The sequence below is a fragment of the Fundulus heteroclitus genome, chromosome 15 (genome assembly GCF_011125445.2).
Source record: "Fundulus heteroclitus isolate FHET01 chromosome 15, MU-UCD_Fhet_4.1, whole genome shotgun sequence".
Classification (NCBI taxonomy): Eukaryota; Metazoa; Chordata; class Actinopteri; order Cyprinodontiformes; family Fundulidae; genus Fundulus; species Fundulus heteroclitus.
In genome coordinates, this window is record NC_046375.1 from 8,907,246 (window position 1) to 8,920,598 (window position 13,353).

Sequence of the window (13,353 nt, forward strand, 5' to 3'; positions counted from 1 at the left end):
GCGTGTGTGTGTGTGTGTGTGTGTGTGCATGAAACGGGGCACGCATGTGCAGCACAGCAGTCGTACAGCCGTGGTTTCATGTTCCAGACTGCAAGGCTCTGATCAGAACTTCAGTCTGTCCTTATAATCAGAGCCAGGTGTAGCGGAGAAATGGAGCGACGAAAGGAAAAGAGTCCGAACATAATCGCTCACAGACACAACGGTGCTCTTCATAATCCTAACGTAGAAATTCTAATTTTCCTCCTTTTTTTCCCTCCCCTCACATACTACAATTTCAGCAATGTACAAAGAGCTTTTTGTTAAGAATATTTAGTTTTATTTTACAAAGAGCAGTGTGCGCAGTAGACCAACATGGCCTGTGTGAAGGTCCTAATGGCAGGATTTTTATTATTTACGTCATGTGTACATTAAACATTACAGAATGAAATAAACTGAATAAATAAATCAAATTATAAAACATATAATTTAAAAGATGTTATTCATGTGAAATGATATGATATGAAGGTAAATGTGTCAAATAAGTTTTGAATGTAACACTTCATTCATTTTAGCTGCAGTAGCGTATAACCTTTAGGAAAGGGTAAAAAAAACATAACAGGTGCAGCTAAATTATACCTTAAAAGTATTTAATTAATAAATAAGCACTTAAATAATAATATATCCATGTGCAAAGAAGACTAATTAACCAGCAACTATCTGTTTGGGATACCTGTGTTTCTCTATATAGAGCAGAACAAGTAAAATGTTTAATGCATACAATACCCTACTAAATGTTGCAGGTGTTGTATTCTATAATTCTAAGTTTATGCACTAGAATCTGAACAAATATTAAAAATATTATAGATTATATCAGTAAACCTACGAGAATCCGGCAGCGGGTGTAACTGTTCTCATGTAATCCCATGCCTAGTGTGTTGTATTTTAAATTTTAAATACCTAGTCTTTAGGTCAATTAAAGAAAACAGATTTTGTTCCTGTTTAGAATTGTCATCATGTCTTTATTCATTTGTTTTGGGGAAAAACAGAAACTTTTTTGCTTTTTTTCCACTCGCTACAAGTTTCCTAAAAATGGTAAGCTGCTGATGTTGTCTTCTTTATGGTCTTGATGTAAACCACATTTTTCTCCTCAGTTTTATGGCTGCACCATTTATTTCATTCTGTAGATAGTCTTTGATACAGCATTACTCTATGCACCTTACGTGAGCATGTTGGTACAATGACAATAAAGTTACAGATTTATCTAGACTTCCCAAAGTCCTAATTACACCATAGCAATACAGTATTGCTTAGAATCTGTTGAGAAAACTGCACGGCAGTTCTCTCTGATGCTTTTTTTTTTTTAAGATTTACTCCATATGAAGTGATTTCCAGAAGGATTTCAGCAATAACACAACATCCTGCTCCACATAGCATCCCATCATGATGCCAGATTTCAGTGGGGAACATATGGAGAGCATATACTGCACCATAAGTGAAGGCTTACTGCAGGAGCTAGAAATAAACTCAAATCAAATGCTGAAGCAGAGCAGATCTGGAAAGGGAATGGAATGAACTGGTGGTGATAAGACAGGAACGACAACAAGAGCAAGTCACACGTTACCAAAGAAAGAAAAAAAAAAAAGAGGAAACACCGACACCTGCATAGGCACAGAGACACGTGTGGCCACTTACTGTCACGGATGTTGTCAAAGGTCCACTGGTCGTTCTTGAAGAAGGGGTGCACTTTGATGTCCTCCACTCTGTTGCGGCCCAGTCGAACCTTCCTGCACACGGCAACAAGGAGGAGGCAGAGAGACACTGAGAGGCGGGTCGCCTTAGTGAGAATGCAAAACACTCCCCACAACTGCCCTTCCACCCACCATCACCAACATGTCATCCCAAAAAAACACAGAGCCCAGCGGAATGACTGCTCTGACCAAACTGACCGCATGACCGCCGGTGCAAAGAACCCCGTGTGTTCGGTCAGAACTAAGATAATACAGTCAGAGAATGGGAGAAAGTTAGCAGGAGGATCCATGAGTGACCAAGGACTTTCCCCCCTTTCTTCCCCTACTTCCACCACCTCTAGGTGCAGGGCTGCAGAGGGGTGCGGCGGTTTGGGCTTGCCACGTGTGGGACATTCCAGATCAGGCGAAAAGCGGGGAGAGGGCAGCGGTGGGGAAGAAAGAGAAAAAGCAGAGTTTTCTGACGCCTGCATTTAAAAAAAATAAAATAAAAACGCAACCGAGCCAGGTTTGAACACCGAGGAAGTACGCAGGGGCAAGTTTTGGATGAAGAAGGAAAATGGAGAAATGGAAAGTAGTACACAGAAGGTAGAAAATATTGGACATTATGTGTTAAAAAAATACAGAAAGAAAATAGTTTAAAAAGAGACAGGATGAGTGACCCAGCAAGATGGGAAGGCAATGACAGAGCATGTGGGTTAAGTGCATGCAGTGATTAGTATATGTGTGTGAGTGTGTGTGTATGCCTCACACACACGTCTGATTCTGTCCATGGTGAGAGAATAGTGAGTGAGAAGGTAAATAAACTGAGTGAGGAGGGGAAAAACTGAAAGGCTGCTCTGTAGAGAAGCAGAAAGACCCTGTGTTTGAAGCCCTCTCTGGGGAGGGGTCAGTAATGTAAACAGGAAGTGGTCTCTTCCACTGGAAATGGCCACAAAGCAGGACCACTACCCGTTTATTCATTCATTCATTCATTCATTCATTCAACCTGTGCTTTAAATACTGACATTACAAACAAGAGACCTTTGTGTGCGTTCAGCTCGACTCAGCAAACTAAGTCTAAGTCCCAATGGAGGAAGAGATTTTGTGTTTTAATAATAAATAGTTTGAAAGTACTTAGACAATGAACAATTCCTAATATCACTGATGCTCAAGATAATGCTGAAACTGGAGTACGTCAAATTCAGTGGTGGTTTTTGATGGGGGCTAAATGGCTCACTGCCCAGGGTGGAATAGCCTATAGGGGCTACCAAAGCAGTCAACAAACAAATATCTCACTAAGCAAAGGAGGGTTTATTTGCTTATCTGAATGCGAAGTGAATGAGGAGTGAACAGCTTGACGTGTTGTGTGACAAATGATTGTAGCACAACACAACTGGCTTACCGTGCCAGGTATCTTTTATGGAACTTCCAATCCCGCTCTAAATTTAGAAGCTTTTTACCTGTTCTTCAATTAATCTGGACCATATTTAATAATTTAAATTTAATAACGTGTAATAATGTTGAACAAATCCTGTCCTGGAATTTTCTACAGTGAACAGATATTCTTCAAGACTGAGATTTATGAAACCATCCCTCCATTTCATAGTTTTGTTTGACTTTTCAGTCTTTTTATGCATTACATTTTTGTACTACCTAAACATTCATTATCCTTTCATACACTGGTATTTTCCTTTGCAAGAGAATGAAAATGACTGTTCTAGAAACCTGATTTACAGTGCTTTGAAAAGTATTCATACTTTACTATTAAAGGAGATTTTGGAAAGCAACGGGTAGGACTGTATTTTATTTAGTATCAGAGTTCTCAATTCTCAAAGCCATCTACTATTGTTCACTTCACAATTATACATCAGGTCAATCATTTAAGATCCCCTGTGTGGCTGTAGTATGGAAATATGTAACATGGTGAAACAGAAAATGCTCTGACTAGGTACGGAACAACATGCCATCTACATGATGATATGTAATTGTAGAAGTCTAGAATGCCTCAGTTCTCCATTTCCAGATCTAATCCAGGCACCACTAATGATTTTATTTTCATGGCGTGCTCACATTTGTGCTTAAAGCTAAACAAAATTGTCTGCCATTGTATTTTTTTTAAAAATGATTTTGTAACTGACTAATCAAACCATTATGATAAATAGCTATGTTAAGCTAGATTTACAGGTAATGAGGTTATGAATTTGGGACACTGACACCAAAATAAACAGTTATCAGACCAACTTAAGCGATTTTTTTTAGTCTGCTGGAGAGCGAGGAAACCCAGAAAGGCTCCAGCTAGTCAATATGTTCGAACCCTTCCCGTTGTAAAAACATCGCTAGCTACCCTCACCCAGACTCTGCTTGCTGTTCGTACAAAATATCGGATTATGTTGGGTGCCCTTTCAAAAAGTAAAACACGAGCTGAATTCTGCTTTAAAAACAAAGGTTTGATGAGCAAACCTCTCAGTGAGAAAGGCGCAGATGAGATTTTTCGCATCCTGAGACATCTCCGCGTCCTCTGGGAAGACCAGAGAGTTATGGTGGTTCATGATCTTCCCGTAGGTTCCAATGAGAGACTCGGCATAGAACGGAGTTTCACCTACGACAGAGAGGAGAGAATAAAACCTCTAGACGCTGACCAATTAAAACAAACAAGACATACTTGTGCTTTTAAATGTAACTCACCAACTAGCAGCTCATAGAGAAAAACTCCAACAGACCACCAGTCACATTCCCGGCCGTAGATGCCATCTCCACCCTGAGACTGGAGCACCTCCGGGGAGATGTAGTCTGGTGTCCCCACAGCTGTTGCACAGTGCACCATACCGGACTGCAAACACACAATAAGATACATTGGGGGGGAAATGCAGTAGTGACAGTTTAGACCAAGTTTAGGTAAGGGGTGTCCAAACCTTAATATACCGAATAATGCATTTTAAATTATCAGTGCCAGAGTTTGACTAAACTCCACGTCCATAGCTGCTGTCAATGTCACTTTGGGATAGCCCTATTTTTATGACCCTTAAACTATTTTATAAGCTCTGCTAATTAATTTGCCGATCTCACTTAGCATTTTATTTTTTACAACATAACTGCAGCTGTATGCGCCGAGTCAGACGCACGCTTAGAAATTTAAGTCTGTCATGAAGAAAGTCCTGCTGGGACAAAAATATCTGTTGCTGTTCAAAAGCAGGGATGGGGATGTCTGGAAATGTAACTGGTAATTCAGTTAAGCTTTACACAACAATATTAATATTGACTATGTAATTCGAACAAAATATAAAGTATGGTGGCATTTGACCGCACTTTGAAGCTACTCGTGACTACGCATGTACATAGCATTGGTTTCATGAAGTATCAAACTTAAATAGGCTTATTCTTACAATAAGCACATCAGTGTCAGGGAAGAAAAAGTTTAGGCATTAAAGATAAATTAAAAAAAGTTCAACAATGTATTTTTCAACTTTCCCCTATTTTCTTGACTGTGGAATAAGGGAGATTAAGGTTTTTTGTCAGTGCACCGTTATTCAAATAAGCAAGGTTTTTCTGTGCTTCTGCATTGATTTATATATGTTTGTTCCGAACACTACTGTTTTTTTAATTTGAGATTTCTTTTCTTTTGTTTTATTTATGCTTTTTTTTGTAATTTATTATCTGCTTCTGGTGTTTACTGTTTCGCTTACTGCACTTTTACGTTTTGTCTTCTTAAATAATTATTTTTGTGAAATAAAGTTATTATTATTCGTTTTTTTTTATATTACTTCTCTACCAGACACATTTTTTTATACATTTGCACAATAATTTTTTTTCTTCAAGAAACCAAAATATGTTTTGTGGTTCAGAGGATTTTCCCGAAGGCACGAATGTGTGGGACCGGCTATTTTGAAGAGCTGTGGTGAAAAAGCTGAGAAGCGCTTCCTGTTCCACACCAGAGGCAGAACCACAGTGGCATTTTGGATTGGTAGTTTAGCCCAGTCACTACTTAGCCTTTTCAAAACAGCCCGACAAGTGCGGCTCTGAGGGCCACTTCAGCTGTTTGAACACCTGATGGTGTACTAGAGCTGTAAATAAAAAAAAACACATATACCTGAGACGGCAGCTAAATGAATTTTCAATTCAGATGTTTCAGAACATGTTTCCCATTACTTGATCTCCTCGACTCGAATTTCTAAAACAAAGAGAAAGCTGCAAAGATCAGCCCACCGAGTCCATCCTCATGCACGTGCCGAAGTCAGCCAGTTTGAGGTGTCCGTGCTGGTCCAGCAGCATGTTGTCTGGTTTAACGTCGCGGTGGATGAAGCCCATGGAGTGGATGGCGTCCAGCGCCAGCACCACCTCGGCCGTGTAGAAGCGAGCCCACTCCTCGGGGATGTCGTAGTTTATGGTGAGCGTGACCACGTCTCCTCCAGGCATGAACTCCATCACCATGTAAAGGTGCCGGTCATCTTGGAAAGCGCAGCAGAGCTGGAAAAAGGTCAAGTCACCACGTCAGTTCCAAAGGTTTAGAGGCATCGCTCTGATAAAGCGCTCTAAACATGCTATGTTCATTGAGTAACAGATAGTGAAAGTCAAAAATCGTTACTGCAAACTTGATGCCAACTGAACCGTGTCCAGCTCCAGCTGGGGACAATAGCAATGTTCAACTTATTCATCTAAAATATGAATTTATTGCAGTTTAATTTAGTATAGAATGTTGAAATTTCATATGCTTAATATCATCAAAACTGTATTTAAGTTAACAAAATAAATCTGACTTGAAAAACTTACACATGTATGCATTTCATAAAAAATAACCAACATGCTGTTTAAGTTTCCTCCACTATAACATTTTGTAGCTAAAAAAAGAAGATTTGTTACCAGGTTACTATTTTATTGCTAGCTTGGTTCGAAGCATAAAAAAGGAACCACTGTTCTAAATCTGGATTATTGTTTCACACCTTTTTACAGCCTTAGAAAATAGATAAAACAGGCTTGTAAGATTTGTCCAGAATTGCGTAAAAAACATCAGGATCAGCACCATGAAACATATCATATCTGCCATGTTATCTAAAGAGGCGTTGTCTATAAAAAAGGGAAATTGCTTTTTGATTGTTTTTTTTCTTTCCTTGTGGGATCGTATTACGGATGGCATTCCTACAGACTCAAAGGTGTGCCTGAGAAATAGCAGGAATCTCAAAGTGAAACCTTGTGGGTGGTTCTGTTGCTGCAGAAAGACAAACGGTGTAAACATGAGTAAGGCCAGAGTGAACCATCTGGGGAAGGCTGCGGTGACATTACACAGCTGAAGCTGCAAAATGCTGAATAAAACACAGATATTATAAACGTTTTGCATTAAAAGTACTGCATTTACCATGGCTTTGAAACAAGCAAGTTTGGTACCGCTATTCCTGAGAGAAAACATGGGTCATACGCGGTTTTCAGTGCAAACACTAAGATTTACAGATTTCCCAGATTATCTTGGGGCCCATATTTAATATAGGAAGCTGGAAATAGCAAAAATGCATGGATGAACGGATGAATAGATAAATTAACGGATGGGTGCAGCATTATCAGTCGCTCTTTGAATAAACTTACCCTTTTTAATGTCCTTTTTTAACCCCCTTAGTAATGTTTTCAGTGACACTATTAGAGGTGTTTCAGACTGTGTGAATCTGTGGTTCATCACTCAGAAATTCAAAAAAGTAAAAACCTATCACATGCACAACTAATGGTTATCCTGTCAACAAATTATTACCCCTGCACTACAGACCTCTGCAGCTATGACAAAGCATTGGCATCTTCGCTGCTTCTCAAATTAATGCTCTCCAGCCTCTTAGATTAAGTGGCCAGGTATGTCCTGGTAGATTTATAACCAACATTCCCTTGTGGATAATGGATTTTATCAGTACTCTGTGAGATATTAATTATTAAGGATATTGTTTTAGAACTTAAACTCGCTTTAAACTTGCTCTAAACCTTTCTGCCTGAGCTATCCTGTGTTCCTTGGTCTTTGTGATGTTTTTTTTTTTTTCCTAATATGTTCTTTAAAAAATGTTCTGAGATTATCACAGAGCAGCTCGATTTATACTGAGATTAAATTATTCATCTCGGACTATTAACAATTAAAATGACTTCTGAAGACAGTTGGGTGCATTTTTTTCCTGAGGTATCAAAGTGAAGGATATTGAACACCAGCGGCCGACACACTTTTTAGATTTTTTAAATTTTTAAACAATTCTGGAAAACATATATAATTTCCCTTCCCTTTCACAACTACTTTGTTTTGGTCTATCGCATAAAGGCCACGAAAGCCAAACATGAAAAGCTTCAGGGGGCTGTGAATACATTTGAATAGCACTGCATGTGTTGGGGGGGGGGGGGGTTATAATACACATCCACACCTGTACAATCCAAGGACTGTTGGAAAACGCCATTATGTGTCTCTCCTCCCAGAAGAAGGCCGACTCCGACCTCTTGATCATCTCAAACTTGCTGAGCTGCTTCATGGCGTAAACCTTCTTGGAGGCCTTGTGGCGGACCTGCAAACGAGGGCACGGGGATGGGCAGGAGAGGAGAGGCTGATCGAAAGGTGAACAAGAACAACTCCACAAGGACAAGGAGAAGAAAGCTTTCTGACTGTGGCAATGACTGAGGTAGAAGCAGAGACACAGAAATGAGTGTGGAAGTGTTGAGGGTTGTACACGCCCATGAAAAGACATGCTCACACAACAGCCAGGCGCAAACACAGACGAGCATCCCTTCACACCCCCACACCAGACTCCATATTCATACCCCACACATAGAGCCTGTCCAGACTCGTTCCTACAAACATCTTATCAGATACCTGATTCTACCGGCACAGGAGGAAGGCGGTTAAAAGACGAGGGCAAGAAGAGTTTTAAAAGATAGGACCCAATAAGTAGAAAAATCACATAAGGAAATGGACAGTTCTGTGTATAAACACCGTGTTTTTAATTTGTTTTGATTGTTGCTCCCCCTAGTGGTTTAGAAGCAAACTGTTGCATTGCATTCAGGAGAAGAAGAGAAAATTCTCCAGTTGAAACGCAGAGTTGCGCTTTCACATATACAAATGAAGAAAAGATATCACTTTTTTTTTTTTTTTTTTTTTTTTTTAAACCAGGCCATTAACAGAGAGGCCACTTACCAGCTGCACTTCCCCATAAGCTCCTCTCCCGATTAACTTCACTTTTTCAAAGTCCTCAATCTTCACCTGGAGCTCTTGCAGCTCATTCACCAACTTCTCATCTGCAGGTTTGAGACAAAATACAAAACTTCAGCAACACAAAAGCTTAAGCCTCTACCACTGACATTCAATTTCCTTCTGGGGAAGGTTTTTTTTTTTTTTTAGGGTCAAGGAACATTTCTTCTATGTGATCGGCAGAGACGATTTGTGAAGAGGGTTCACCGTCCCTATTTCAAATTTAGAAAAAAATATTTAAAAAAAGCTAATAAAACATTGAGTGTAGAGAAAATGTGTACATAATCATTGATTGACTTAGGTTAGGCATGCGTCCCTTTTTATATTAGCCTTTTTGGGGCCTCTGATAACCACTTTTGAACAAAATCTGGTAGGAGAAGAAAAGGAATCATTGTGGAAACATCTATTATAGAATTTAAAAAATTGCTTGGTCATATGAACTAAATTTCTTTAGCAGATTTGGTGGTTATGCTACTAAAACATATAGAGAATTTATATTTGATATGTTATCACAAGCCTTTAAAAGGCATACTATGCAACATTTTTCAGTTAATTAATGTTTTCCATACCGTTTTGGATGATTAAATGAGTCATTTCAGGTCGAACAAAGGTTTTCTCGGCTGCACTGGGGGTCTGTGGGGGAAATACCGCACTTGCTCTCACAAGAGCTCTCGGCCCGCACCCACAGAAGTCTTGCTTTACGGCGAGAACTCCATGTGTTTTTGCCCTGCCATTCACTATATGCACGCGCAAAAGCAACAACAAAGAACCGCGTGTTAACGTCAAATAAACATGCAAGCATATCGAGTTTTATTATTATTATTATTATTATTATTATTATTATTATTATTATTTTATTTTTTTATGTTGGCGAGACGCCACCACGGCGGTGAGGCGGTGGCGGCAGCGTCTCGCCAACATAAAAAAAAAAAAAAAAAAAAAAATTAATAATAATAATAATAATAATAATAATAATAATAATAAAACTGGCGAGGCGGCGGCGGCTGCGGCTTGGCGAGGCGGTGGCGGTATCGTCTCGCCAACATAATAAAAATAAATAAATAAATAATAATAATAATAATAATAATAATAATAATAATAAAACTGGCGAGGCGGCCGCGGCCGCGGCTTGGCGAGGCGGCGGCCGCCGCCGCCGCCTCGCCAAGATAGCGCTGCGGGAAGCTTGATGTTCATACCTTCACCGTGTTAGTCATTGTTTGTACTGCCGTTTTTTCCACTTTTCGTTGCGTTCGCCTGTCTGCTAAGCTCATCTTTACGACAGTGCACTTTTACTTTCGCCCTCTGGGGGGAGCCTCGCTGGAAAATCAACCCCGGTTGCATAGTATACCTTTAAGATGCTTAAATTGATCACTGAATAAAACAATACAGATATCAGAAATGTCAACATGGCAAAAAAATACTTGTAGTTTTATTTACTTACACCTGTGTTAATTTCATTAAGTTAAAGATAAATTTAATCAAAACAGTACACAGGCGGCTAAATCAATGTGAGCTGAGTGTGAGGAGAAGAATTTGATCCCTGCGACAAGTTTCAGAAGTGCTGGATCAATGAATTCAAACGCTCTATAAGCAGATGTGTTAATAAGTGGCAAAAATAAATATAAATACTCACACCTATTGTTGACATTGGCATTTAGCATTGAACAAGCGGGGTGGGTCATTATGGGCTGGTTACCTTCATCGAGGTTTACTGACGATAACTATTTTCTGTCATACCCTTCTTATGGTTTAAAAAACATTTGATGAGATCCCAGAAAGTACTGCACTGACAGGAGAAAAGAGCAGCAGAGAACCATCCCTCATAACCTGTTGCTGCACACTGCCAGACAGCTGACTGAAAAAGCCTCAATTTTCTCTGTCTTACAGGAATAGACAAATTTGCCTGTTTGGAAATGCTGTTGAAAAACAGAGAATTATTATACGGACACAAAAGGAACTTTTTTTTTTTAAAGCAACAAATGGCATCTGTGTGAAGCAGGCATGTGAGGACTGGCTACCTGAGAAGCATGTCATCCATAACTGTAAAAATCAAAACATGACTTGCTGCTTTATTTTTCTTTGATAAACAGGTCATATTGTACATTTTCATTTTATGTTTTTATTTTCAATCTTTTTTAGTTTGTTATGTTAAACACCTTGAAACTGTGGTATTTTTTTTACTTACATCTAGGGAACTTATCTCGGTCTAGGTCTGTTGTTAACTGTTCTGCAGTCGGTCAAATCATAGAGGTTAAACTCTTATTTGAAACTATGGACAACCAATGTTCCTGAATATTGAACAATGCTCCAGACATGCTACAGGTGCATTAGCTACTCAAATGTGTAATTAGGGCTGAACATCAATCAAATTCAGAATCTTAAACTCTGTTGTCATTATCCTGGTCTAAGTACTTTTAACAAAACGCAGTTCACATGCGCAAGGCTTTCACTTTATGCTTCATTTCCATTTCCCATAAACTACAAAGTAAAGTGACAACCGTTTGGCATATTCCTGATCTTAATCAGCTCTGAGGAAAATTGTCATTCACCTTTCGGCAACCACCACCCTGCCCTCTGGGTAGCTTGCACCTGCAGGTTTAGACATTAACTTCTGCATGCTTCTAGACGATGACGATGTCAATGACGTCTATTACATGGAATCCCTTTTATTTAATTTTAATGACATGACTTTACAGTAAAAGGAATTAATGTTACTAAACTGCTCTGCCCCATAAAAATACATTTGATCCATTTGAAATTGAGAAAAAGCAACAAAAACACAAATCTGGAAAAGTGCACAGCAATTATTACCATGAATTTAAAGAAATTCTGCTGCATATTTGACGCTACAATCATAGCTGTACTCAAACACGTTTGTTGGCATTATATGAAAAATGGAGGAAGGAATGAAAGGACAGAATTAAAAGAAAAGATAAAGGAAAGGGCAAAAGCAGCAACCCATTGACAGAGGAGCCCTTACATCGCTTCAGAAATGCGTCAATGTTCTTGTTCCTTCGCAGGGAAGGGTAGTTGAGATCATGAGCCAAGGCATTCATGGAATCCTGAAAGACAGAACAAATAACATCAATTTATCTTTTTTTTGTTTAAAAAAAGGACAGCTAAGGGTATGACATCAAACAGAAATCTTAAATCATCTAATTTTCAGGTTTGAGCTCCTTTATTTGTACAATTTCTGATATTAACATATTACAGATATGTGTATTTATCATAAAATTAAGATAACATTTTTAACAGAAGGAACATGCCTCAGCATTTCATGGTCTATATCACAGTAAATTCTCATGTTTACTCTTATTCAAGCTTAATCTTCGTCCTACAAATTATCTCACAATTAGAAGCCGGTTTTACAAAAGATATATTGCTGCAAAACTATAGAATAGGTTTCCCTGCTTGGCTAAAATTGTTTCTCTATTGAAGGCTATAAAATATGTTTAAAAAGGTGTTTCATAATTGTGCTGTAACTGCTTTAATCAAACATATTACACTTTTGTGTTTTATTGGTATACAAATCGACATTGGTCTGCAGAGAGCTTCTAAAACATGAGAAGGAGCTCATGGTCAGAAAGTATTAGTCAGGGGAAGAACACTAAACAATTTCCAAGGCATTAAATATACCAGGGAACACAATGAATACAGCCATTGACAGCTGTAAAAAATATGGAGCAACCGCAACATTAACAAGAAGCGGACGTGTCTTTGATTGGAAGGAAATTTCAAAATTGAGGCATTAAGCGGGTCAGAAAGTGGATGGATGGATGGAAGAAAACTGGTCAGGGAGGCTGAAAAGAGGACTACAGCAACTCAGAAAGAGTGGCGGGAATTTATGCCAAGTATTCCCTGAATAGTACATGTGACAATAATCTCCTCTATTTTTCCTGTGTCTGGGCTAAAGGGTCAGATGGCAAGATAAAATTCTTTTCAAGTAAGAAAGAAAAAAAGAAACGCATTCCTTTCAAAAACAGGTTTGAAGCCTCTTGAAACCATGCAGGAAAACACGTTATGGTAATGAAAGCTATGCTCAACGTTTTAGCTTTAATTTCAAAAGGTAATTGTGAAAGAGTAACAACGGTGCATATCAACAATTTCATAATTACCATTATTGTATATTTCAATACTTTTTGTAGTATTATTTGAGTTGATCTTTTATGCAAAGTCTTTGAGGTTCTGCCCCTGTCTCTGCAATGTGCAGTACAAATACAGCACAAATTGTGTTATATTTTAGTGACTTTATGGTGCTAAATAAGCTAAAACAAAATAAAACAAAATTAAACTATTGAATTTCCTTTTAAAACTACATTTTGTTTTGTTTTGTTTTGTTTATTCTTCTGCCTGAAATAAAATTGCAATGAGCTGTGTAACCATGACCTTCTTTTGCCTGAGACCAGCCATCCAGGCAAGGCAAGTTTATTTAAATAGCACTTTTCAGTA

At 38.6% G+C, this 13,353-nt stretch overlaps 1 protein-coding gene across 5 annotated transcripts in view; it reads right to left on the bottom strand.

Moving 5' to 3' along the window:
* LOC105930740 (rho-associated protein kinase 2) overlaps window positions 1-13,353 on the bottom strand; it is a 61,187-nt gene that overhangs the window by 41,007 nt on the left and 6,827 nt on the right. For all 5 annotated transcript variants that reach the window (XR_004932839.1, XR_004932840.1, XM_036147325.1 and 2 more), the window contains exons 2-8: window positions 11,885-11,966; window positions 8,851-8,951; window positions 8,087-8,224; window positions 5,910-6,170; window positions 4,392-4,536; window positions 4,167-4,305; window positions 1,672-1,763 (exon numbers count right to left, since the gene is read on the bottom strand). Coding sequence is in view for 3 of the 5 variants with exons in the window: in XM_036147325.1 (XP_036003218.1) it covers window positions 1,672-1,763; window positions 4,167-4,305; window positions 4,392-4,536; window positions 5,910-6,170; window positions 8,087-8,224; window positions 8,851-8,951; window positions 11,885-11,966 (958 nt within the window). In the remaining 2 variants the exon portion in view is untranslated. The remainder of the gene's footprint in view (window positions 1-1,671; window positions 1,764-4,166; window positions 4,306-4,391; window positions 4,537-5,909; window positions 6,171-8,086; window positions 8,225-8,850; window positions 8,952-11,884; window positions 11,967-13,353) is intronic.